The sequence below is a fragment of the Photinus pyralis genome, unplaced genomic scaffold (assembly GCF_008802855.1).
Source record: "Photinus pyralis isolate 1611_PpyrPB1 unplaced genomic scaffold, Ppyr1.3 Ppyr1.4_LG5, whole genome shotgun sequence".
Taxonomy (NCBI): Eukaryota; Metazoa; Arthropoda; class Insecta; order Coleoptera; family Lampyridae; genus Photinus; species Photinus pyralis.
The window spans coordinates 38,731,018-38,754,291 of NW_022170596.1; the positions used below are offsets into that span (position 1 = coordinate 38,731,018).

The window sequence follows — 23,274 nt, forward strand, 5'->3', positions numbered from 1 at the left end:
TTTCTTCGCGAAAAAGGAATATTGTACTATTTGAAATTTATTCCGTAGCGTGCAATTTTCAAATGGTCTATCTATATCTGGCCATTGAAAAGGAAGATGAAACGCTTGTTGTCAACCACAGATCCCACTTGCTTTATATTAGATTCACTAATAAAGTTTTTATTGCAGAAAAAACAAATCATTAAGGATATAATCTCAAATAACATTTTTTGACATATAATGTTGATTCTTCATCTCCTTAAGATTAAATGACGTCGGTTGCACAATGAAGACTAGTTCCTCTAAAAATTTAATATGCTTAAGTCACACACTAGGATAAATGGTTTAATTAAGTATATACCTGTTGGTAATAATCCTGTTCGGCTGCCACTACTCCAGGTCTCGTTGCAATTCCTTTTGCAGGAGGTTCCATATCGTGGATCAGTTTGTAAACTTCCGATTTCTGAAGATAATCCAAATTTTTCGGTGGCGGTTGGTATTTCAAGAAGTTGATCCTTTAAAAAATACAAAAAATAGTTTCGTCAAAGATTTACAGTACGACGTATCCACACTTATACTAAAGTAACTGCAATCTTTACAGTACCTTTTACTACTGTTGCCCCATGCTTCACTCTGTCCGGTTTGCTCAACAAGTGCCAGACATGATCATTTTCTTACTATTTATTTGTAGTGAGCGTAAAAATTGGTTATAACTTATAAGCATTCCAAAATTCAAAAAGGATCATGTCTTTGCAGGGTCAAAGTATAAATGAAGTTAATAATGAACACTTCGCTCAGCTTCTACATCGGTATTACTTACCGCAGGCTATAGACATAGTGATCGTTCCGAGGTAAAGACTAGTTTACAAGTAGATAATCACGACAGTGACTTACTTCCGAAACTCCAACTTTTAACTCTAGACTTCATTACTTACTGTTAGAAGCGCGGAGACCTGGAGAATGGCCAAGCTGCTGACATATCAATCGAAATAACGACCACGTGTATGATTTTGCAATGATCAATTCTTGCTACAAAGATTATTTACAAAGTTTAAATTTAAGTTATTAAAAACGTTTCTACAATTTCTTTATCTTTTATTTTAATTAAAGTGAAGTTAAGTAATTCTGCAGGTTATTGGTATTTTGCTGTTGTGATGTCTGCTCTAGAGCGGCATTTCTGTTCTTTATGAATGCTTTTGTTCTCTGCCAAGAAGTAATGTCAGCTTCTTGTTATGAAAGTTTAGGACAAGTCACAATATTATCATTGGCATAGACCATTACTGTGTCATTAGCTATCAATTGCAATGTCGGGCATTTTTAAATAAAAAGCAAAATTTACAAATCAATCAATTTTCAGGATATTCTTTTAACTGTGTGTTCTTGTATTTAAACGATCAAAAGGCCCAATATCTTGTTGCTATTCTGCGAAACCTTGCCATGAATGGTGCTTTTAATGTCTGCCATATAATCTGGCAATCATTGCCAAAATTGTTTATCTAATAGGTAAAATGAGTAGGTCCTCATTAATTTACATATGAGTAAGGCGCAATTAATTCCAAACTAATTTAAACAAAGAAAACGCGATCAAAATAAATCCGTTTTGTAACGAATATTTGTAGCTAAAATTTCGCTTGGTTCTAAGCAGGGTTACAATACCTGTATATTTGCTTGCTCTCGTCAGACCAAGGCCACATCTTGTTCCATTGGTTAACCTGCAAAGAGCAGCCATTGAATAATATATTCTCGGCAAACAACGTACCCCTTTGTGTGTCCTACAATGGTTTCGGAATACATATCTAAAGTTTCACAAATTCGCTCGTCGGTCATGCCCGATTTCTTCTTGGGCGCTGGTAAAGCGTCATCGGGCTCGTTCCACCGGCGACCACCTGGTAAAATAATCGGTCGTTGAACGGGAGCTAGTGGGTTAGTGGGACGCTGCTCCAAGCGACGCTGGTGCGATTCTTCTAATGGGTTCATTTTCTAAAAGTGTGTAAACGTATGTTTGAAACAAACGACAAAAACAATGGTCGAAAGAAAAGATAAGAGAGCTCGGAGATACTTGCCCTTTCTTGTTGCGCGAGTTTTTCCTCTTCCATTAGCAACCTTTGATGTTCCTCCTCGTTAATTTGTTCCTCTAAATCTTGATCGTACTCTGATTGATTGGAAATCAATTCAACCTCCGTATTATCTTCGTCGTTGAAATTTGAACCCCTCTCAGATAAGTCTAACGAATCGGTCTCTTCGAAATGTTCTTGCTTCTGGGAAATCTCGCCCTCCTCTTCTTCGCTTGCCAAACCTTTTTCTACAAACAGCCCTTTATTTCTTGAACATACTAATGTCACCTACTACCTTCTAGTGCGCGATCTACACTTGCTTCTCTACTAGAATGCTCTGAATCGGAGAGCTTATTCTAAAAATAATAGGAAGTAATAGTTGCAATTATCATTAAGGTCAAAGATAGATCTTGGCATTGACTTTTGGCAGCGCCTACCTCTTCCGTTCGCAATTGTGTTGCGTTTAAGATTTTGCAAAGCTGCTTTGTGACAGCATCCAAGGTGTCTTGTATCGACGACGGTAGCTGTGCCAGTGCCTCCAGTTGCATTTGAACCTGTGCAAGCTGCTCCTCCATCGGTGGAGTTGCGGGTTGTTCTACAGGGCGCAGTCTCAAAAGTTGAGTTTACAATATTACATGCACAATTTACTAGATTTACCTTCCTCCGTTGCTAATTCTATTTCCTCCTCATCCGCAATACTTTCTGGGTCCCCTACTTCCGCCACGTCTTGATCGAGTTCAACTAACTGATCCTCATTTTCTGAACCCCTACAATCTTCACATTCTTCTTGGTCAACGTCTAAATCAGACCCCGCAATTTCGTCGTGAGGTGGCGATTCGTCCCGATCGACAGTGTCTTCGGTTACTTCGGCTTGCACTTCCTAAATAACTTTGAATGATATCTATCAACTACGAAGTGACTTACCAATGGTGCAGTGTCTCCCCATCTTTTCTGTTTCTTAATAACAACTTGGTAAGGAGGCGCCTAAAAGAAGGATTTCAGAAGTTAACGCTTTTGAAATCTACGTTATTAACGCGCTCCTTGGGAGTTCATAATTTTGGGGCGTTTGTCCGTCTGTCCGTCCGTCTGTCCGTCCGTCTATCTGTTAGCACGTAGGTATCTCGAAACTGAATGGACCGATTAGGATAAAATTTTGCAGGTGGATTCTTTAGCAAATTTGTAAATCGGAGTTCGTGAATTGGCAATGGAGACCAAAAAATTAGGAAAGCTCTTTTGACACCTTCGTTAGTTATGAACCGAATTACACGAAATTCAAAATGAACATAACTTTAGTTATATAATACGCAATGCCAAGTTATCGTCAGGAGCTCGTTTGCTATATTTGGTTATTTTACTCTACCTTCGGTTGATCGACTTCTTTTGATTTGGGTTTCAAAATAGGTCGTTCAGGTTTCTGTAAAAACGTCGACCATTGCCTATCTTTAAGCTCTGTTTGCTCTGCATGTCGCTGATCTTCCATAACCTAAAGCAAAGCGAATAAGCGCAACCGTTGAAATTGAATTGCAGCAACCTTTAAGATGGTCGACTGGGAGAGGTCCACTTTATTGAAATTCACTCTGAAAATGATGCCATTAGATAGATACTAACATTTATATCGAATATACCCTAAAACATTTTGTCCTGGAATAACTTCAGCTTCACCTGATATTGCTTCTGCTATTAGATCCTGTGTGACACTGGAGAATGATGAATGGCCGTTGTGGATCTCTAAAAGAAACTTATGTATAAGTAAGCACTAATTGCTCGCGACCTAATTTACCTTCTGGGTTATCGTGAATTGAGGCAAAGTTAGGAGGAATAAACTGATCGTAATTTCCCATAATATTGGAAACTTCGTTGTTATTCTCATCCTACCAAGCGTGTCATTGTTAAAGTGCTTAACATAGAACTATACTTACTCCTTCATCTTCGGTGTCATAATAGTCCCTAAAAAATGACATTAATTTATATAAATGTTTATATAACTCTTCTGGGAGTTAGGATCAAAAATGTTCAGACACATTACAGTTCGTAAAGTTATATTGAGATCAAAAAAAGGTACATGTGATTAAGATGAGTAGCAACAATAGCTGTTTGTGTGGATGACTGCCTTGCCTGATCTTCTTCCACTGTGTATTCTTCATACCTTCACTAATACCTTTGAATATATATCTATATTTTATCTTTCAATGCTAATAACTAAACAGTTTATATTCAGAAAAATAAGACTACTGGTTCGGGAAATTTGTTACTGAATATTCGCCTGAAACAACCCTCACCGAAGAACGAAAAATAGATTTGGCTCAGTTAATGAAAACACAAGAATCGCCATTTTCGCAGGAGGCAAATAGCTCCCGTAGATCTTTTCCCTTGTGCCCGCGTCTTTCTCTCCTCGGGCATATTGACCCCTGAAACAGTTATCCGCAGAATATTATCTGCCAAAAATAGACTTAATGCCACTTCCACCCCTTGATATGTCTACTATATACTCAGACCTTCCCATCTGTTTTTTGAAGACCCATTTACTTATAGGTATAATAATTCAGGAGATGGGCAAATTTTTCATCATCGTGATGAACACTGTAGTGGAGATTTTTTACAGGCGAATATTCCGATGGTGAATCTTAGGAAGAAAATTTTTAGGGCCGTTCGTTTTACCGATGACGAATTTTTGAGGACGGCTATACTATTGGGAGAATATTCAGGAGACGCATTTTACAGGGACGAATATCTCAGCAGCGAGAATTTCGAGGCAAATCTACTAAAGTGAATATAGCTGGGGGTAGAAACCATTACAGCCCAGTGGAGCAATATTATACATTTTTAGATAGGTATTTTTGGGGCAAAGTTGCAACGCCAACGCGCTTCTGTCCTGTTGCTTTTCGTGTGTGCGTCTGGCTGGAACGCTAAAATTTCGTCGGGTTTTCTCAAAGTGGTTTCTTAGGTTACGTAGGTATGCAGAATAGCGCTTTGTTGGCAATAGACATTTCGCCAAGCAGCACCAAATGAAACTGCGTCCTTGAAGACGGTCTTACTAAGTACCATTTGCATTTTTTTTAATGAAAACGTGACTGTTCAAACGAATTTTGTCCAAAACATCTACGAAATTGAATAAAAATGCCGATCGGCGTCGTCTTTTTGCTAACTAGCTAACTAACTATTAGCAGAAGGAAAGACCATTTCCAGACCAGAAAATTTCCACTGCCTTATTTGAATCAAAATGTTATGGCTGGCACCTTACAAAATGTACAATACACAAAAACCAAAAATTAAATACCCTAATCCTGATTTTTCAAAAAAACGATGTTGAGGGGTATACGCATAGTATTTGATGCATAAATCGATTTTGGCGCTTGTTCAAAATTCCTATTATTAATTTTCCTTCTAGGGCCGGACTTTAAGTCGGACTGAGCACATGAAATATCGGAGAAACTACCGCGGACCCAATTATAGCTAGCAAAAAGGTGGAAATAATGGCATGACCTTTGTGTTATTTGGAGAAAATATTTGCTTTGGTTTTTTGCACCACTCATCTTACAGAACATTTTCAAAAATGAGCTTTAATAACAAATAAAATTGATTTACGGTCATTTTTGATTATCAAAAGTGTCGTTTGTTTGTTCCAGTATTTTTTATACATTGATCAAGATCTTGGTATAGAAATATCAGAGTATTAGATCCAAAGAGTGCAAAAACGAAAAAAGATTCTAAAAATCCGATAATTTCGAAAGACTCTAAACGCTCATGTAAGCCAAAGGCTACTAGAATTCGTGAAAAACTGGTCAAGGCACTTAGAAACTTATAAGACGGTGGAAATGCTAATAGTTTTGAGAAATCTTCGAGGAGAAACCACTGAGAAAAAATATGTACACCAGATGGAAAAGGAATTCCAAAATTCAAAAAAAAATTCCGTCCGACTTCCAAAGAATTTCATTAACTTCCAAACAATTCCATTGAATTCCAGTACCTTCAAAAGGAGTTCTAATGAATTCCAATCAGAATTTTAAGTTGATATTAATGTTGTCAATACAACGCTGTTAAAAAGAATATTGATATTTATTTGTACTGTCATTCCGCTCTAAATCTGGACTATATAGTGGATGATCGAAAATATCTCGTTGAAATTGTTGGGTCTAGGGAATGCAATACCGGGATCGCGGGATCCCGAATTACCGGGATCCCGCAGCATTTTTGCGGGATTAATCCCGCACATAAATGGAGCAGGAACCCGCGGGATTTGCGGGACTGAGGAATTTGTCGACCCAGGGGACGACTCTGTTTACTTTGTGAATGAAACGCATAACGAAGAAGTTATTTCTTAAATAATTGTTAAACTTTTTTCGTTAAAAATGTACTATGATTTTTGAGTCCTTAGAAGTTCACCTTTTTGTGCTTTACAGGTGAGGTTTTTTGAGTTCTAAGGTAGGCTAAATATTGTGATAATTAGCGATTTATTTTAATACAAAAGTTAACCGCACAGAATTGCTTATTTGCCAATTTATTTAAAGTATTGTGGGATCCCGCGGGATTAACATCTAACAATCCCGCAAATACCGGGATTGAAATTTTGCTGCGGGATTGCATTCCCTAGTTGGGTCAGTAGGGTGGCAATAGCAATATGCGAACGGGCGTTGTCGTGTTTTTAATTGGTTTCCTTCACTCATGAAGTTTTCTTCATATATTCGACCCAATCTTCGATGAAGTTCAGCTGAACTATGACCTTCTGGTTTCAGGAAACGAATAACGCTACACAGTTCTCACTTGGCGGGATAGGTAATCAATTACAGCGGTCATTTTAAATACCCGTAGCTGACCGCATACTTTCTTCTTGAAATCGATAATGACAGTTCTTAACAAAAGAGATGAACCATCGCCTACAGCAAACCCCCTCCGATTGTTACTTGTGTGGTAATAATACTAAGCGATCGGAGGTTAAATAAAAAGCGACCCTCGTATACAAAATAGACGACTAATGCTTTGGACTCGTGGGTGCACACTAAAAAGGTAATTTTTTAAAACTTGTCATCCCTACTTTTAACTTAATGTCAGTATCTACGGTCTTTGGATGCAGATACATAATACAAGTAACAAATACATAATTCTCAGAGAGGTCTTTTTATTGTTTATTTCAGAAAGAAGTATTTTTTCAAAAATCAAAAATTTTGATGTGTCTACTGGTTATTAAGCAGCTGGTTTATAATGATTTTATGTTATTTACAAACCTATAAAAACGTGAGTACGCTATACGATTTAGATAGGTATCAGAAGTGCCGAGGCTGTAATTAAAATATAACTTGTTCCTATAGAATACCATTAAATAAACGCAATTAATTTTTTGCAATAATTTGAAGACGTGAGCTTCTACGCAAAAAATATAGATGTACAATCTTGAACAGCGGATTTTGATAACGGTTTATATCCCAAAAAATTTGCTAATAGAATTTCGTGACTTTTCTGGTTAATTAACGCTATAAGAGTCGGTAAGCATTTTACACTGTTGAGAATTTACTAATTCATCTGAGAAGTGTTTAGGAGATGGGGTAAGGCAACAGCAAGCTTTTGCTTCTTTTTTTAATAACGGTCGAACATCAAATTAATTTTGACATGGTCTGAACATGATCCCATTAAACCTAAAATCTTCATGTTACTAACCTGCGAACAGCAAAAAGAAGATCATTTTCATCCAGTAAAATCAGCTCATGGGCATCAGCATGGGTGCAATTTGCTGTGGGTTTATCATTAATTCGCACGATAACGTCACTCACTTGTAGTCCGCCTCTATCAGCTATACTTCCTTCGAGGACCTTCAAAATTTAAAAAAATGGATTAAATGAAGCTTGGTGAGAGAATAACATGCAAATTTTGACCTGTGACACCTTGTATGAAATATACATTTTCTTTTACTCGCAAAGTTGGGGTCAAAATACCGTTCGGCTGTATTAGAAAATACCTTAATCACTGTGAGAGGAATATCGCAATCCGCTCCACCCGTTAGCCTAAACCCCCAAGGAGTATTGTCCGTTCTGTGAAATTTAAGTTCGACAGCCATTTAATCCAGGTCACACAGTAACTAGTTCCTTGTAGAACACATCATTGTTAAATTAGAACTGACAGCTTGTCTAATGGCACAATGTAATGCAAGTAGATCAGATCAGTGACCGCCAAATCTATGTATAGATTATGCAAATTTATCGTTCCGCGTATAAAGTTCGCCGATTGAAAGATGTGCAAATTATCTTGTTCTGTAAAACGCGAACTTGTGTGTATTTTAATGAAGGAAGGAACCAATTAATTAGTTTTGCTGAGGTAAAATATTCCATCCGTTTACGAGATAAATGTTCGGAATGTCTTGGCAATTAAATAGTGCACCGAATTTAATCCTTGAACTTTTTCTGGCAAAAGTATTTGATAAGACCATCGTTTAGAGTCGTCCTGCCGAAACCCAGCATTAGAAGTGCTCTTACGATGCAACCGTAAGCTGCCGAAAGTAAATAAGAGAAGGATTAATTTGTTGTATGTCCAAATAGATTAATTTTAACCAACTATTGTTTGCCAAAATGTATCCAATAATTGTAATTGGTCCAAGTTCTTCATCCGTAACAATAGACCTCAGCGCCAACGCATTCCATTCATTTCGAAATGAAAAACATCGGTGTAATGTTACGAGAAAAACTTCCTTCTTGCTAAAACCATTATTTTTGAACAGTTTTGTTCATTTACAATGTGCTGTTCCTATACATTTTTCTTAAAGAGGGTTGTTACGTATTGAGTTACTCACAGGCTATGATAACTTGGACTGAAAATTTTGCATTGTACGCATGTACATGTAAATATTTTTACTGGCTCTAGGAGATGACAGGCTCGCCTGACGGCTGACCAGTCAACTTCTCCTATCGCTAGTAAAAACTCACTTACCTGGCTAATAAAATGTTCAAGAAGGTTTATGATACTTTTACATGTTTCTGTTTTTATCATTTCGTGTCTGATCGGCATCTTGTAGTTGTATGTGGATAACTTCTCCAGATATACAAACACAACGATACCCCTGAATAATAACATACCAATAGCGTCAATGCTGGAATTAATAAGAGCACCACTGGCAGCAGTTAAAATACCAACATTAGCCAAAAACAGGCTGATCAAAATTACGCATGAACATATGGCTTCGACATAACGGCCAGGTATATATGCGATCAAAAAAGAGTTGTTGTCGAGTCACCTTTGAAATTTTTGTTCGTGAACTTCCAAAGGCGATTCGATACTGCATATACCTATGTGATGTCACAACTGACAACTCAAATTTGCACCTCAAAAATCAACAAAAACTCTCATCTCAAGTTTTACAGAATTGAGACGAAATATAAATCGCCCTATTTTTTGGCACAAATGCTGTACTACTGGAACACGCCCTTAATCGAAATACTAGTTGAATGTCACCAATGGATTGTTCAAAATGCACTCTAATCTGTGACACTTTGAAGCATTTTGGAGAATAGTGCAGGAAGCGCAAACGTGTAAGTATGGAAACACAATTAACTAACCAGTGTCAATGTAGCAAACCTACAGTATATAAACCAAACTACATTCCCCCTGTATATTTGGTAGAATTGGCGATGTGTATGTATGTGTATGTAAAACCCAATTAATATAGAGGGTGTTTTATGCATTGTGCTGTTGCGAGAAGATGACTCCCCCATTTATACTTTTTAGTTAAGACATTTATAAATCGAGTCATTAATTATAGCCATTTGCAATTTATATGCAATTAATATAGAGGTTGGTTTAGAAAAAAACTATGCCATAAGCATTTCAAGCACTTTACTCCTGCGAGTGACAGGCAAAGTTTAGCATTAAAACTAGGTATAAAGACAGTAAATTTATTTTAGGAACCTTACTCTTGGTAGCGCTAAACAGTTTCTATTTCAGTCTACTACACGCCAGCTTGGCAGAACTCTCTATAGAGCCCTCTGTTGTATTTGTGCCTCCAAATCTCCTTTCGCTAGCTCATTTTCCATATTTTCTCTTACTCCTCTCCTCCTTTCGGCACATCCGTATCCATTTCTTTCGTAATATTTCCCTCTTTGTTCTTCCCACACCTGTTTTATTATCACAACTCCGTATCTTCTATTCTTTTCTCCCTCCCTTTTCCTTCCACCCCCTTCCCAAATCTTATTATCTTCGACTTTTCTACATTTAACTCCATTTCTTTCCTTTCCCAATACCTTTCCATTCTTCCTATCATTTCCTTCATCTGTTCTACCTCTGTTGCCATGATCACTGCGTCCGCATATACCAGGGACAATATTGTTCTTCTTCCCACTACGATCCCTCCTAGGAGTCCTAATACTTTTTCCATGTCTCTTAAGACATTAAGACAAGAGATGAAATAAGGTTCGACTTCCCTGTCTTAGTCCTTTACATGTCCGAAACACTTCAGAGACTCCTTCCCCTTTATTCTTACCCTCAACCTTGTCCCTCCATGTAGTTCCCATTTGTATTCCCTCCAACAACCTCTTCTCTTCTACTGCTCTTTCCAGTCTTTCGTTCAGTATCATTGCGTAGATTCTATACCCAGTAGTCATTATAGTAATTCCCTTATGATTTTCCACACAATCTTTGTTCCCTCATTTGAAAATCGGCTCATTTACCCATTCCTTTCATTCTTCGGGTAGCCCCCCCTCTTCCCTGCCTCTACCTCTCATCTCCTCTCTTCCTACCTCTTCCATAGCTTCCCTTTTCTCCTGCTTTTCTTGTAGTAACTTGACAAAATGTTGTTTCCATTCCTCTAATTGTATCCCTCTCCCACTGGTTCTATTTTTTTCCTCTGTTTATTACCTCCCAAAATGGTTTTCTTTTTTTAATTCCATGATTTGCTCTTCGTATTCTTTCCGTTTCTCTATCTTTTTTTCTTTACATTTTCTTTTGTATTTTTTTCTGTTCCCTCCTCTATTCTTTCTTTCTCCATTATTTCTGTTGTGAACGGCTAAACCATGAGACGAACAAAGTATATTTTATCACTTTCTTATCTAATTTACTTGCAACTTTCACGTGAAAGTATAAAATTAATTAACCTATGGACCAAAAAGTTAAATGAAGCATCTTTATGCTGTATACAGTGGAAGACTTAATTATGAATCTCTTAGTGCTAATATCCTTACGGTAAACATCTGCATCTAAACGTATTCCACTTCAACTGTATCGAGAAATGGCAATCTATCGTTAGTTTCTTTTTCAAAGGTAAATTTTATTGCTGTATAATTTCAATTTAGCTGAGCAACAAAGTCCTCCGGGGTACAGATTGTGATATCGAGGAGACAAAAGGTATCATCGATCCACGTACCGAATCCGAATTTTAGGAAAATAATCTTGTTGTAAATAGTTTCAATTGATCCATAAAAAGGTTAACAATAAAAGGAGATAAGGGTTTTTGTTTTACTTTTGCAAGTTCAACGGCCACAAGTAGTTCCCGCAATTCTTCAAAACGTTTTCCATCGGCAATCGAATTCCGAGGGAAAATCTGCGACAGCGTGCAATGTTTTCAAGAGATCGCCGGCAGTCAATGATATTTTTGACAAAAAATGGCATGTTTTATTATCATTAAAAAGTAATAATCATTTTTTTTATTATGACACTTCTTAAGGGTGGTTGGCATTTTCGATTTATATATCTACTGAAATTGGAAAAAAATAATGCCATGGTAATGTCGACTGGTTCGCTCACCTCCCTGCAGATATTTGCTGTTAATACTATAAAAACAGGTTTTTTCAACTTAAAAAAAAGAAGCCAAGCCCGACTAATGATAGTGACTTAAGTGTTCTCTGGCACCAACTTGGCCGGAAACTAGCGCTCTCGTTTCTGAAGCAAGATGGATGATGACCAAGGTACTTGAATTAGGTGCGTACTGGATACGCTTCCAATAAAACCAGTCCTTTATTTCTAAACTTTCATTAGGAGTGCCTTCGCTCTTTCCTTCCGAAAGCTTAGAAATACATTATTTAAAAATTAGTTTTCATTCCCCAAATATTCCTCCTTGGTTTCCTCTCATATTTCCTCACAATTTCTGCATACCCAAAATGTCCTTATGCTCCTCCATAATTTCATTTTATATTTCCATCTTGATCATTGGCATTCACTTTTTTTAATTCCTTTTCATTTCCTCAGAATTTGCTCATACTTTCTTAGAATTTGCTCCTATCTTGTTTGAATTTTCCAGAATTCTCTCTTCCTTAAAGATTGTTGCATTATCTTAAATTTGCACAATTTCCAACAAAGTATACTGTTTATTGGTTAAGTCGATTCCTTCACTCAAAATTCCTTCACTCGACGGTTTATGTAATTATTTTACAAATCTTCTACCATGTTTTTTTTTCTCCTGTTCTTTTCTTATTTGTTCATTGTTTCCCACAAATTTCTTAATCCCCAAAAGGTTTATATTTCCTCTATAATTTCATTTAATTTTTCCATTTTCTTCGTTTGACTAAATTACCCTAAATTTGATATAAGTATGTGATAACTGATAATATTCAATTAAACTTTGCGTTTTTCTTTCTTGATTTTTTTTTTCATTTCTTTTCAGAATTTACTCGCATTTTATCTGATATTCTTTAATCACAGATAACTCTCAATTGTTTTTCTAACACCGGTTTTTATTTTTTTTTTTCGCTATCATCTTAAAGCGTGTTGCATTAATTTCCCTAGCTTCGAACGAAGTAGGTAGCAATATTTATTTAATGATTGATTTTCTAAACCTTCCTTCATGTTTTTTCAGTAGAATTCCTTCATATTTCTTCATAATCTTCTCTTACTTCTTCCGACCATTTTCTTCATACGTAAAGTGTCCTTACACTTCCTCCATACATAAATTTTTATACAAGGTAAGTAATAGCACAGATTTAGATATACTATTTAAATCTGTGGTAATAGAATACTTAAAAATTGGCTTTAAATTCTTGTATTCCTTTCGTTTGCTCAGTTTTCTCCCAATTTGCCACATATTGTTCAAGAATTCCTTTGTCACACATAAATCTATTTTGTTCCTCTAAAATCGATTTTTATTATTTCTTCCAGAATTGGCTCTCACTTTCTTAAAGTGTGTTTAAATTTCCCCAATTTCTAACGAGAGGACTGTCAATTTTTAAAATTCAGGACCTTCCGTTGAGAATTATCGTGCACCCAGATATGCACCGCACCGATCTGTCAGGTCCTTAATAACTATAATTTAAAAAGCGCCTTCTCGTTCAGTGTGGTCTCATAATACGACTTTTTTTATTTTAAAAATGACCGTTACACCATTTAATTGTTACACTCCCACAGGAGTTGCAAATAGGAAATTGAAGTGAAATGCACTTTTTAGTTCTCCTTTTCGATTCCTCAAAACATCTTCTGTATAAAGACGACTGTAATTGAACGTGGTTAATTTTGTGGAATAAAACGGAATTTCCGTCTCTTTTACACCCAAGCAGTACCTATTCGCTCCAAGAAATTGCTACACGGGAATCCGCTCCCGTAATATTAGCGCCCTGTATTCTCTTTGGAATGTTCTCCATCGGATATTTATCCCCGGCAGATTCGCTGAGGGGAATTTACATAGTGCGAATTTGCTTATAGACAAATGTTCTGGAGGTGAATTGTTTTAAACGAATCCTTTGGGTCGAATTTTCTGGGGTCACCTTATTACGGGCTTTGAATATTTTATATTCAAAGCTATAGGTGAAAATATGCCACGAGTAAGCTTCCGAGGTGAATCGCACATGCGGCGTGTAGATACAGAAATTATTTTCAACTCCTTAAGATTAAATTGCTTTATATTTTTTTTTAATTCCAGGAGAAAACTCCCTCGTTCATAGAAATCACTACGTATCCCTAGCCCCTGTTGTCAAATGTAAGTTCGATTACATCTAGAAAAGAAACTTTAAATCTTTTCAAGGCATACACTGAAGCAGTTTGCTCGCAATTATATGGTAGGTATGTATCTAAAACTGGAATTCAAATTGCTTAAAATCGGCTGTCCAAAATTGAAATTCTTTGGAGACAATGGTGCACTGTGTATATTGATCGACTTATAGCTTACAACGATTGTACCGTTACTCAAACAATAATAAATGAATAAATTTTCACTTTTTCAGAAATCATGTTAGTTATAGTTTTACGATGAACATACGTCTATACTTTTTTTACAATAACTTTAGTAAATATATACAAGACAAAACTGTAATGTTACCAGGGTACCTAATGTGAAATAAACTGTAATTTTGTTGCAAAAAAGTAACCATAACATGACATGTATTGCTATAATCAAACGATGGACGCAATGGTGCTGTTTCAAAATATTCTTGTACTAACATAATTTCGATATCCGATGCCAATAATTTACATGAAAGGGTGTGTTGGTTCATCCAATTAAAAATTTCTAATGACATACATATGCTAATTGGATGATATTTGACTTTACCGTTAATCTATCAACCATTTCATTTCATAACCGTCACAGAAAAAAATCAATTAAACTTACATGGGCCATTGCCTCGTGCATTGATCGCACCAGTTCACGGACGTTCGCATGGTAAATGCACTTGTCCAGCCGGGTAGGATGGCTACTTACTATAAAAAAAGGCAACTTGACCAAAGACGCTCGCTTTATAATTTACTGCACTCGGTCTTGTCAACTGACCACTTTTTATCTAAAAAGTGAAAATAATAAGAATTCCACTCTCCATTATGAGAGATCTTGAAAGGAGAAAAATGTGATACACACTAAACGTTTCTTGACCGACCAATAATTATCTTTCACTCTTGCTTATAATGAGAAGACACTCATCCCACGGTTGCATACAAAACCGTTAAACAAGTTACATAAATACAAGAACTGGACATGCTCGACCAGTTATATAAATAACAGCATTTATGCAAAGTTGCCTTTATTTCTTTACTTACATTTATTTTTAACTTATTCTATAATAACTTAAGTATGGCAATTGTTATCAGTCTATTCGGATGCTATCATGATTTCTTCGTCCTCTAGGAATACACCGCCGCTCTTTCCCAGGTGTTCCACCGACTTTCCCGCGCTTGGTGGCACACCGGTGCTTGCACTGTTAATTAAATCGACCAACCCACTGTTTTGATTGTTAACAATCGCCTGTCCCTGACTGCCGATGGCTTGTATGGTTTCGATTGCAGAGTTGTTAAATCCACTGACAATGTTTGCAACATTTTGATTGTTGACGATTTGTTGCCCTTGACTTCCAAGGGACTGGATTGCGTCCGAGATATTAGCGGCGATGTTTTGGTTGTCAATAATCTGCTGGCTTTGACTTCCAATTGCTTGGATTGCGTCGGTGATGTTACCTGCGATACTTTGACTATTAATAATTTGCTGGCCTTGATTTCCAATGGACTGGGCACTTTCGATTGCGCCAGCAGTCGCATTATTAAAGGCGTTTGATAGGTTTTGACTGTTAATTATTTGCTGGCCTTGATTTCCGATCGACTGAATACCTGCGATTGCACCACTCGTTGCGTTACTGAGCCCGCCTGACACGCTTTGATTATCAATGATTTGCTGGCCTTGACTTTCAATGGATTGGATTGCGTTGGAGACATTGCCAGCGATGTTTTGACTGTCAATAATTTGCTGCCCTTGACTTCCGATGGTCTGGATGCTTTCGATGGCGCCTCCAGTGGCATTGATAAACGCTCCCGATTGGTTGTTAAATATCTGTTGGCCTTGAATGCCGATTGCTTGAATTGAATCGGCGACCGAAGCAATCGAGGCTGGGTTTATAATCGTTTGATTCCCAATTACCTGCGCGCCTTGGTTACCAATCGATTGTATTACTGTACTTGCCTGATTTACTGAGCTAATGTCAACAATACCCTGCACTTGGTTAATTGCGCTTTGAATTGGACTTACACTGGATCCCTCGCTTTGGGTTGTAGGGGCCGAAGGCCTTGGATTGAAGGGATTCAAGTTGTTGATTGCTTGCCCGACTTGTCCAATTGATTCTTGAATCGCTTGGAACGGTGTCTTGGTAGTCTGAGCATCGCCTGCGGCGCCAGTTGATTGCTGGTTGAAAGGATTTAAATTGTTAATAACTTGACCTACGGATTCTTGAAAGGCCTGAAGTGGGTTTTTGGTCGTAGCTTGGTCACCTTGCGAATTGGAGGGTGTTGATTGGGGATGAAATGGATTAAGGTTATTAATCGCTTGTCCAAATTGATTGAACGTTTCTTGTATTGCTTGCAGGGGCGTTTTGGTCGTCGGAGCATCCCCTGACGATCCAGGCGCGGCGGTAAGCTGGTTAAAGGGATTCAGATTATTTATGGCTTGTCCAAATGATTCTTGAATGGCCTGTAAGGGTGATTTTGTGGTAGAAGAATCGCTTTGAGATCCGGGTGCTGGAGTCGCTGCTTGATTGAATGGGTTCAGATTGCTTATGGCTTGACCCACTTGCCCGAACGATTCTTGAATTGCTTGAAGGGGTGATTTCGTTGTAGCCACATCGCCTTGGCTTCCCGGAGATGGGGTAGGCCTAAACGGATTTAAATTGCCGATTGCTTGTCCTACTTGCGAGAATGATTCTTGTAGAGCCTGGAGCGGCGTCTTTGTCGTTGGTAAATCGGTTGGTAGCGGAGGTGAGATAGAAGAAGAATCTTTATTGAATGATGGTGAATCTCCACCAAGAACTGTACTTTCAGGAGTGTCTGCTGCTCGATGATTTTCACTCGGAGAAGTAGAGTTTCGATTAAACGGATTTAAGTTTCCGAGTTGGTTAATGAAATTTTGTAAAGGCCTAGGAGATGTAGACGGTGCTGCGCTTTCACCTAGAACAGTACTTGGTTGGGAACTCACCGATTGAATGGCGGGGGCGTTGGACGTAGAATTTCGGTTGAACGGATTTAAATTAGCGATTTGGTTGATGAAGTTCTGCAGAGGCCTAGTCGTTGTTGAAGAGGGGGCACTTTCACCTAGCACAGTACTTAGTGTTGATGGGGATGGATTTGATGCTGCCGGCGAGGGAGTAGTATTGCGATTAAATGGATTTAAGTTAGAAATTTGATTAATGATATTTTGTAAAGGCCTGGGTGACGTAGAGGCTTCATTTGGCACAGCGGTTGGAGTTGTGTTGCGATTCAGCATGCTATTAAGACGATCGGTCAACCTTTGGAATCCGGAAGACACAAAGTTGACAAAGTTTTGGCCAATACCTGGCGCCGGTGTCGTACCCTCAGGTTGAGAGACATTAGCACTTTTCAAATTATTTACGTATTGATTTGTAGCACTTTGCACTCCGGAAATTATTTCCTTTAATATACCGTCTTTGTTTGCTTTTAACGATGGACGTTGCAGTAAAGCCGAAAAGAAATTCGAAAGTGTTCTATTCAATGCATTCCACTGCGCTTCGTTAATTATGGAATTCGAAGAGTTGGACGACGAAAATTTATTGATATTATCCCGAATTTCCTTTAACCCTTCATTGACTATATTTTGGGCTACTTGAATTAGAAGGATTACATCTGGTATGGTTCCCTCTGTACTTGCCGAAGAATTGGGTTCGTCAGTAACTGACGATGCTGAGGAGCTATCAATAAAAATTTGGGTTGAAGAATTGGGTTGGTCAGCAGATGACGGTGAGCTTTCAACGGAAAGTTGGGTAATTGATTCTTCAACATTTTTCAACGCTTCTTGGTTTGATTTAAAAGCGGCAACACTTTCTTCATGATCAAATGGCAAATGCTTCCCCGCCTGCTGTAACTCTTCCGGTGATAATTGCACTTTAGCGTCTAAATTTCGCAAAACATCAACCCCTGACGCTACTAACTGACGGATCTGCCTTTCAGATAATTGAACTCTTTCGGCCAAATTCCTACGTTCATTCTCTAACGGGTAAAAATCTATTTCATGAGGTATTTCGTCACTATATACGATTTCTACCGGAATATCAAGTGGTTCATTGTAAATAGTTGCGGATTGCACTACGACTAAAATATTCAAAATGATCGCGAGGCACTTAAACTGTTTCATATTGCAACTAAAACTGTCTGAATTTTCTCTTAAGCTGGCCTTATAAGGACTTCTTGATTATGGACAAATCCTGTCAGCATTAAAAACAAGTGGTTTTACGATGTTTGAGCAGTTTTTATGCGAGATACTACTTCGTTTGCCGCTTTATTTGGTCACAAACCTGGTTGGTTAGTTACATCTAAAGAGAATCTTGCAATGGCGAGGGTCAAGGTAAATACACATAACTGTTCATCCTAAGAAACGAAGTTCGCATCTTGCAAAGTGGATTAATGTTCATCGAAACGAGTCCGATCTTCAATATAAATATTCGCAACAGTCGTTCTAAGTTATTCTCAAATGGGTCACATACAAACAAAGGTGTAGGTAATTAATAGCGGAGTGACCAAAATAAATATTTACGTTAGGAGAAATTGAGAACTAGTTTTGCTGTGCAATGAATACAAATAAGTGAAAATTATTACAGTATCCATTCTACGTTCATCCTTAATTTTCTCAGACATCAAGATCATTTCAAAACATTCCAAATGAGATCTTGTTCCATTTTAAAAATCCCCAATTAATGTACATACTCAACTGCAAAAAATTTTCTTATTTTCAACCTAGCATGAAATGCACGTGATTTTTAGCAATAAATTAGAAACACAAAGTCAAAGCTATTTTGAAGTGTGACTGGAATTTTTTCTACATTATGTTAAATATCCGCAGCGTATTTCCTGGGGGACCTTCTACTTTCGCCTTTTCACCAAATAATTCTTTAATGTGCATCAGTACTTGTACACTTCAGAAAGAATTCTTAGCAACATAGCTCAAAGGTACTATTCCAGCACTCAGCAGTCCCAAATTAGTCATTAAAATCCTCTCCTCTCTCTAAGAGTTCTTTCTTTAATGGCTTTTGTGACTCTTTGAGAGCTTTAAAAGGCCTCAAAAGGTGTTTAAGAACCTTTAAGAAGCTTTTAGGTGCATTCAGAAACATTTAAAAACCAGTAGGGCACAACTGAAGTTCGTTCCTGAACTAGATTCGATTGAAGGTCGTAGACGTGGGTTCATTCCTGAACGTCACATAAGATCAAACGTAGAGGCGGCAATGTCACTGACGATCAAACTTGAAGGTGCAGTAGACGGCATCATTGAGGTAGAGGGCAGATTTGAAGGCGCCTTCAGCAGAATCTAGTTCAGGAACGAACCTAGTTAGTTTGGACCACGATGATTTTCATTGAGTTTAGCCAACAACCACGATAACCCTCCGTGAGTTTAGCCAACAACAACGATGACCTTGTGTGACATTAGTTTTAGGCAAGAATGGCCCTCGTTAGGTTAGACAAAAAACACGATGACCTTCAGTGAGTGTAGATAAAAAACCACGCTTGGATTTGGCGCATGCGAATAAAAGTAGGTCAAAGTGGGCTGAAATCGACATTACTATACTACTCCTCTTATAATAATTGCACAAGCCTTTTGGAGTCACTTAACCATCTTGATTGCAGTTTTCTTGAGAACAGAAGAAAATATGCCCTAAAATCGATGAAAATTAATGAGAATATATCATATGATACTCCCTTAAATAGTTGTGGCTACAAAACGCCAACTCGAATACAGATTGAAACAATAGGAATGTTTTTCTAAACCAATTCTTCCAAGGAAGGCAAATACTTCAAAATTAATGAGCCACTTGAGTGCATGAAATCATCATTATTGCTGTAAGAAATAGGAGCCCATAACAGCTTTTAAGGGTTCAAAGGATTGATAAAAGCTTTTTCAAGCCCCTTCAACGTTTGTTTTTAACCAATATTAAAACAAACTAAATAAATGCACTTAGCTGGAGCTCGTAAAGGGTTTTAAAATCTCTGTTATTGAGCTCAAAAGAGCTCTAAAAAACTATAGACCACTTTGAAAAGCTCCAGAAAAACCAAATCTTTTCCCTATAAATGAAACAATCTGGAATCTATTTTTTTTAACCCACTGTCTCTGCAACTTTTTTGAGTCTTAAAATTTGAACTCCAAAATCACATATTTTTAGTTTAAGATACTGCGGCCACTTTGTCTACGTGTCGGGTCTTCTACATTTTGCGAAACAACTACCTACGTAGTAGCATATTATTGTATTCATTGCTAGTAGCTACTTCGTTTGGATTCGCATTTCGCAAGCTTAAAGCTCATCAGGCCAAGAAAGATCAAGCTGCTTTCTGATTATGCCATTTACGCGAATTGGGTTACACACATGTCAGAATTGCTACTCAGGTTTCTATTTTGGTGGAGAACATGAAAAAACTTTACCTGCAGTCCTACAAATGAGTTTTGCACATTCGCCAAGTGACGTGTGTTTGGTTTGTTTCAACATCGATGTCGAAGTGAAAAATTTGTGAATGAAATCTGCGCTTGTGCTTAAAATTAATTCAGTGAACCATATCTTGATAAGATGCCAATTCGAATGAACGCCAGTTTTTACACTTACTGAATGAGGGTTTGACAGACTCGTCTTTTATACATAGTTAACCTTACTATTCAAAAACAAATTTCATTCGCTCAATTTGTTATTGTAAATGGTTGAGAATGCTTAATCTTTCTACGAGAAGTTGTATCGCCCTGTACTATTTCACAAGTGGCGGTAGAAGAGACACGATGTGTCAAGTGCACGTGCTTATTTTTAACCTAACCTCAACTCAATTCTTAACCAAAAAATCATTTGATAAACACAGTATCAAAATAAACGATTCCCATCTAAATTGCAAGATGCCGAAAATAAAAAGTGAAAAGAAATCTCGAATCCATGGCGAAATAGCCAGACAAGGTAACTTTCATTACTTTTTTTATGGTCATTACTCGAGTATATTTTCAGGTATTATGTTCAACAAGGATTTTGGACAACACATTCTCAAAAATCCCATGATCATTACCTCAATGGTTGAGAAATCTGGTCTACTACCATCGGATACCGCTCTGGAAATTGGTCCCGGAACTGGCAACATGACTATAAAGCTTCTTGAGAAAGTTAAGCATGTTATTGCCTGCGAAATAGATCCTAGGTATTATTGGCTGAAATCGGCTCATTAGTTTATTGCGGGTTTGTAGATTAGTGGCAGAATTACAAAAGCGTGTGATAGGAACCCCGTTTCAAAGCAAGCTACAAATTATGATCGGAGATGTATTAAAGACAGAGTTGCCATTTTTCAATGTGTGCGTAGCAAATATACCCTATCAAATTTCATCGCCGTTAGTATTCAAACTGCTTCTACATCGTCCATTCTTTCGATGCGCAGTTATTATGTTTCAAAGAGAGTTCGCGCAACGTCTTGTTGCAAAACCAGGAGATAAATTATACTGCAGGCTATCCATCAATACGCAGCTTTTGGCCAGAGTGGACATGTTAATGAAGGTAATGACGGTGCAAATTGTAAAGTGTTGTAGAAACAGTTTTAGGTAGGGAAAAATAATTTCAGACCGCCCCCGAAAGTGGAGTCGTCTGTGGTTAGGATAGAACCAAAGAACCCTCCACCTCCAATCGCTTTTAAAGAATGGGATGGGCTTACACGTATAGCATTCACAAGGAAGAATAAAACTCTAAGCAGTGCCTTTAAGCAAACTTCAGTTCTAGCTTTATTAGACAAAAACTATAGGCTGCATTGTAGTGTGAATAATAAGGTGAGTTGTTACGTTTTATGCCTCACTTTTGTAATGCGTGTTTGTAGATCATACCGGAGGATTTTAATATAAAGGAAACCGTTGAAAAGGTCCTGGTTGATATTGATGCCGAACAAAAGCGAGCCAGGGTGATGGACATTGACGATTTCATTATGTATGTAACAAATTTTTAGAATAAATAAAAATAAAAGCACCTTTATTTTAGGGTACTACATGCATTCAACAAAGAAGGAATACACTTTTCTTAAAATACGCGAAGGTAACTCTGTAATTTATATGTACAAAATATTTGGTTTAATTAAATATACAATTATTTACAATACTTATCGATTTAAATTTTCAAAGAATTTAATTCTACTTTTTGCATTAGGAAACGTGGATAGTACCGGTTTTTCTTTGATCACAGTGGCTTCTTCAAGTTGAGCTGCTTGCAATCCAACTTCTTCTTGTTTGGTGGCATCACTGCCGTAATTATGAGACTCTTGCTTTTGTTCACTTTCTTGTAGTTCCTTTCTTATCAGGTGAGGTATGCTTCTCGCTGTTAAACTGTGCACCTGCTTTTGCATTAAACTCTCATCTCCCTGCAAACAAAAAGGTGTAATGCAATTTTTATTCACTTCTGGCATTGTAAAACCTACACATCCAAAAAATATTACTTATTTCAGTCATAAAATTGTATGATGATATCTTATCAAACACCTCTTAGAGATTGTTGAGGACACATACAAGTTCTGTAGGGTTCCTAAATACTAAATGTCTATGCTCATAATGACCTTTAAAAACAGTTTCTAAGGGATTCCTAGACTAAAATGCAATTAGAAGCTTACATATAGAATCTTGAAGACTTGCACTCGGGCTTATTAAAACCCTATGGAATGCTCATGGACACTTAAAAGCTTTAAAGGTTTTCAAGGCTGTCAAAAACCTTTAAGAGAACATTTCGGGTTCTGCAAGCGCTATAGAAACTGTTAGCAACAATTTTAAAGACCCTTCATTGCGCCATATAGAAATCCCGTTTTCAGTTCAGATAGAAATGGATAAACAGACGTACAGGAGATACTTTATTTTGCCTTTTTGTTTGAGTGGGCGGGGTTTCATCCAAGACTGCTCTACCAACCCAACCCACTATACATTCACGAATATCCATGCCCGAACCCGGATTCGAACCAGGGACCCTTAGCACCATGGTTCAGCTTTAACCGCACTGCGCCAGACGGACCGGCTACAAGAATTCTTAATTTATCGACACTTTAGAAGATATAGAACGTTTCCAGTAAAGATCATCAATGACCAACGGATTGATAGGAATTGTATTGCGATCGTTTTGGCGAATTTCTATTTAGCTTAGCTAATGTTAGCATAACTTCGCTAAGGTGGATTTTATTATCTGTTAAGGGAAGATTACCACAGGGTGTTAGTAGATAGAATGGAACTTTCCATAGGTGTGGGTTACTTTCAATCGAGATTAATATATACAGGGCGTTTAGATAATGTAGGGTATCATCAGTGGCGGCGCCTGCAGGAGGGTTCTGAGGCGCTGCCCTCCCTACAAGAAATAATAAATCACGTCGTGACGTA

At 37.5% G+C, this 23,274-nt stretch overlaps 4 protein-coding genes and 1 long non-coding RNA gene across 18 annotated transcripts in view; 2 read left to right on the forward strand and 3 right to left on the reverse strand.

Moving 5' to 3' along the window:
- Positions 1-143: 143 nt before the first annotated feature.
- On the reverse strand, positions 144-14,684 carry LOC116171595 (golgin subfamily A member 6-like protein 22). Of its 5 annotated transcripts, none has more exons than XM_031488531.1 (15): positions 14,545-14,684; positions 7,686-7,837; positions 3,953-3,980; positions 3,814-3,904; positions 3,659-3,761; positions 3,565-3,610; positions 3,394-3,516; positions 2,958-3,017; positions 2,691-2,913; positions 2,471-2,628; positions 2,329-2,389; positions 2,043-2,281; positions 1,739-1,959; positions 341-494; positions 144-297 (listed from the first exon to the last, which is right to left on the reverse strand). In XM_031488531.1, the coding sequence occupies exons 1-15, from the start codon at positions 14,563-14,565 to the stop codon at positions 196-198; spliced, it is 1,782 nt and encodes a 593-aa protein (XP_031344391.1). In that variant the 5' UTR covers positions 14,566-14,684; the 3' UTR covers positions 144-195. The 5 variants fall into 5 exon arrangements, with proteins under 5 accessions (XP_031344391.1, XP_031344393.1, XP_031344390.1 ...); XM_031488533.1 differs by lacking the exons at positions 1,739-1,959; positions 14,545-14,684 and adding exons at positions 1,636-1,691; positions 7,984-8,143; XM_031488530.1 differs by lacking the exon at positions 14,545-14,684 and adding an exon at positions 7,984-8,141.
- Positions 9,114-14,542, forward strand: LOC116171597. 2 transcript variants are annotated; one of them, XR_004145474.1, is made up of 4 exons: positions 9,114-9,214; positions 9,380-9,547; positions 13,858-13,914; positions 13,960-14,542. It is a non-coding gene; the product is annotated as an uncharacterized LOC116171597 (long non-coding RNA). The 2 variants fall into 2 exon arrangements; XR_004145473.1 differs by lacking the exon at positions 9,114-9,214 and having other exon boundaries at positions 9,254-9,547.
- Positions 14,685-14,943: 259 nt separating the features above from the next.
- Positions 14,944-18,065, reverse strand: LOC116171594 (flocculation protein FLO11-like). The gene has a single exon (XM_031488529.1). It carries the CDS (start codon positions 18,055-18,057, stop codon positions 15,019-15,021), a length of 3,039 nt encoding a protein of 1,012 aa, XP_031344389.1. The 5' UTR covers positions 18,058-18,065; the 3' UTR covers positions 14,944-15,018.
- A 2,593-nt stretch (positions 18,066-20,658) lies between these two features.
- On the forward strand, positions 20,659-22,018 carry LOC116171969 (probable dimethyladenosine transferase). The gene is made up of 6 exons (XM_031489037.1): positions 20,659-20,845; positions 20,894-21,080; positions 21,127-21,430; positions 21,475-21,696; positions 21,744-21,850; positions 21,902-22,018. Exons 1-6 carry the CDS (start codon positions 20,677-20,679, stop codon positions 21,942-21,944), a joined length of 1,032 nt encoding a protein of 343 aa, XP_031344897.1. The 5' UTR covers positions 20,659-20,676; the 3' UTR covers positions 21,945-22,018.
- The window catches only part of LOC116171966, a 47,480-nt gene continuing 46,081 nt past the window's right edge, over positions 21,876-23,274 (reverse strand). For all 9 annotated transcript variants that reach the window (XM_031489028.1, XM_031489027.1, XM_031489029.1 and 6 more), the window contains one exon: positions 21,876-22,277. In XM_031489028.1, the coding sequence (XP_031344888.1) occupies positions 22,020-22,277 (258 nt within the window). In that variant the 3' untranslated portion in view covers positions 21,876-22,019. The remainder of the gene's footprint in view (positions 22,278-23,274) is intronic.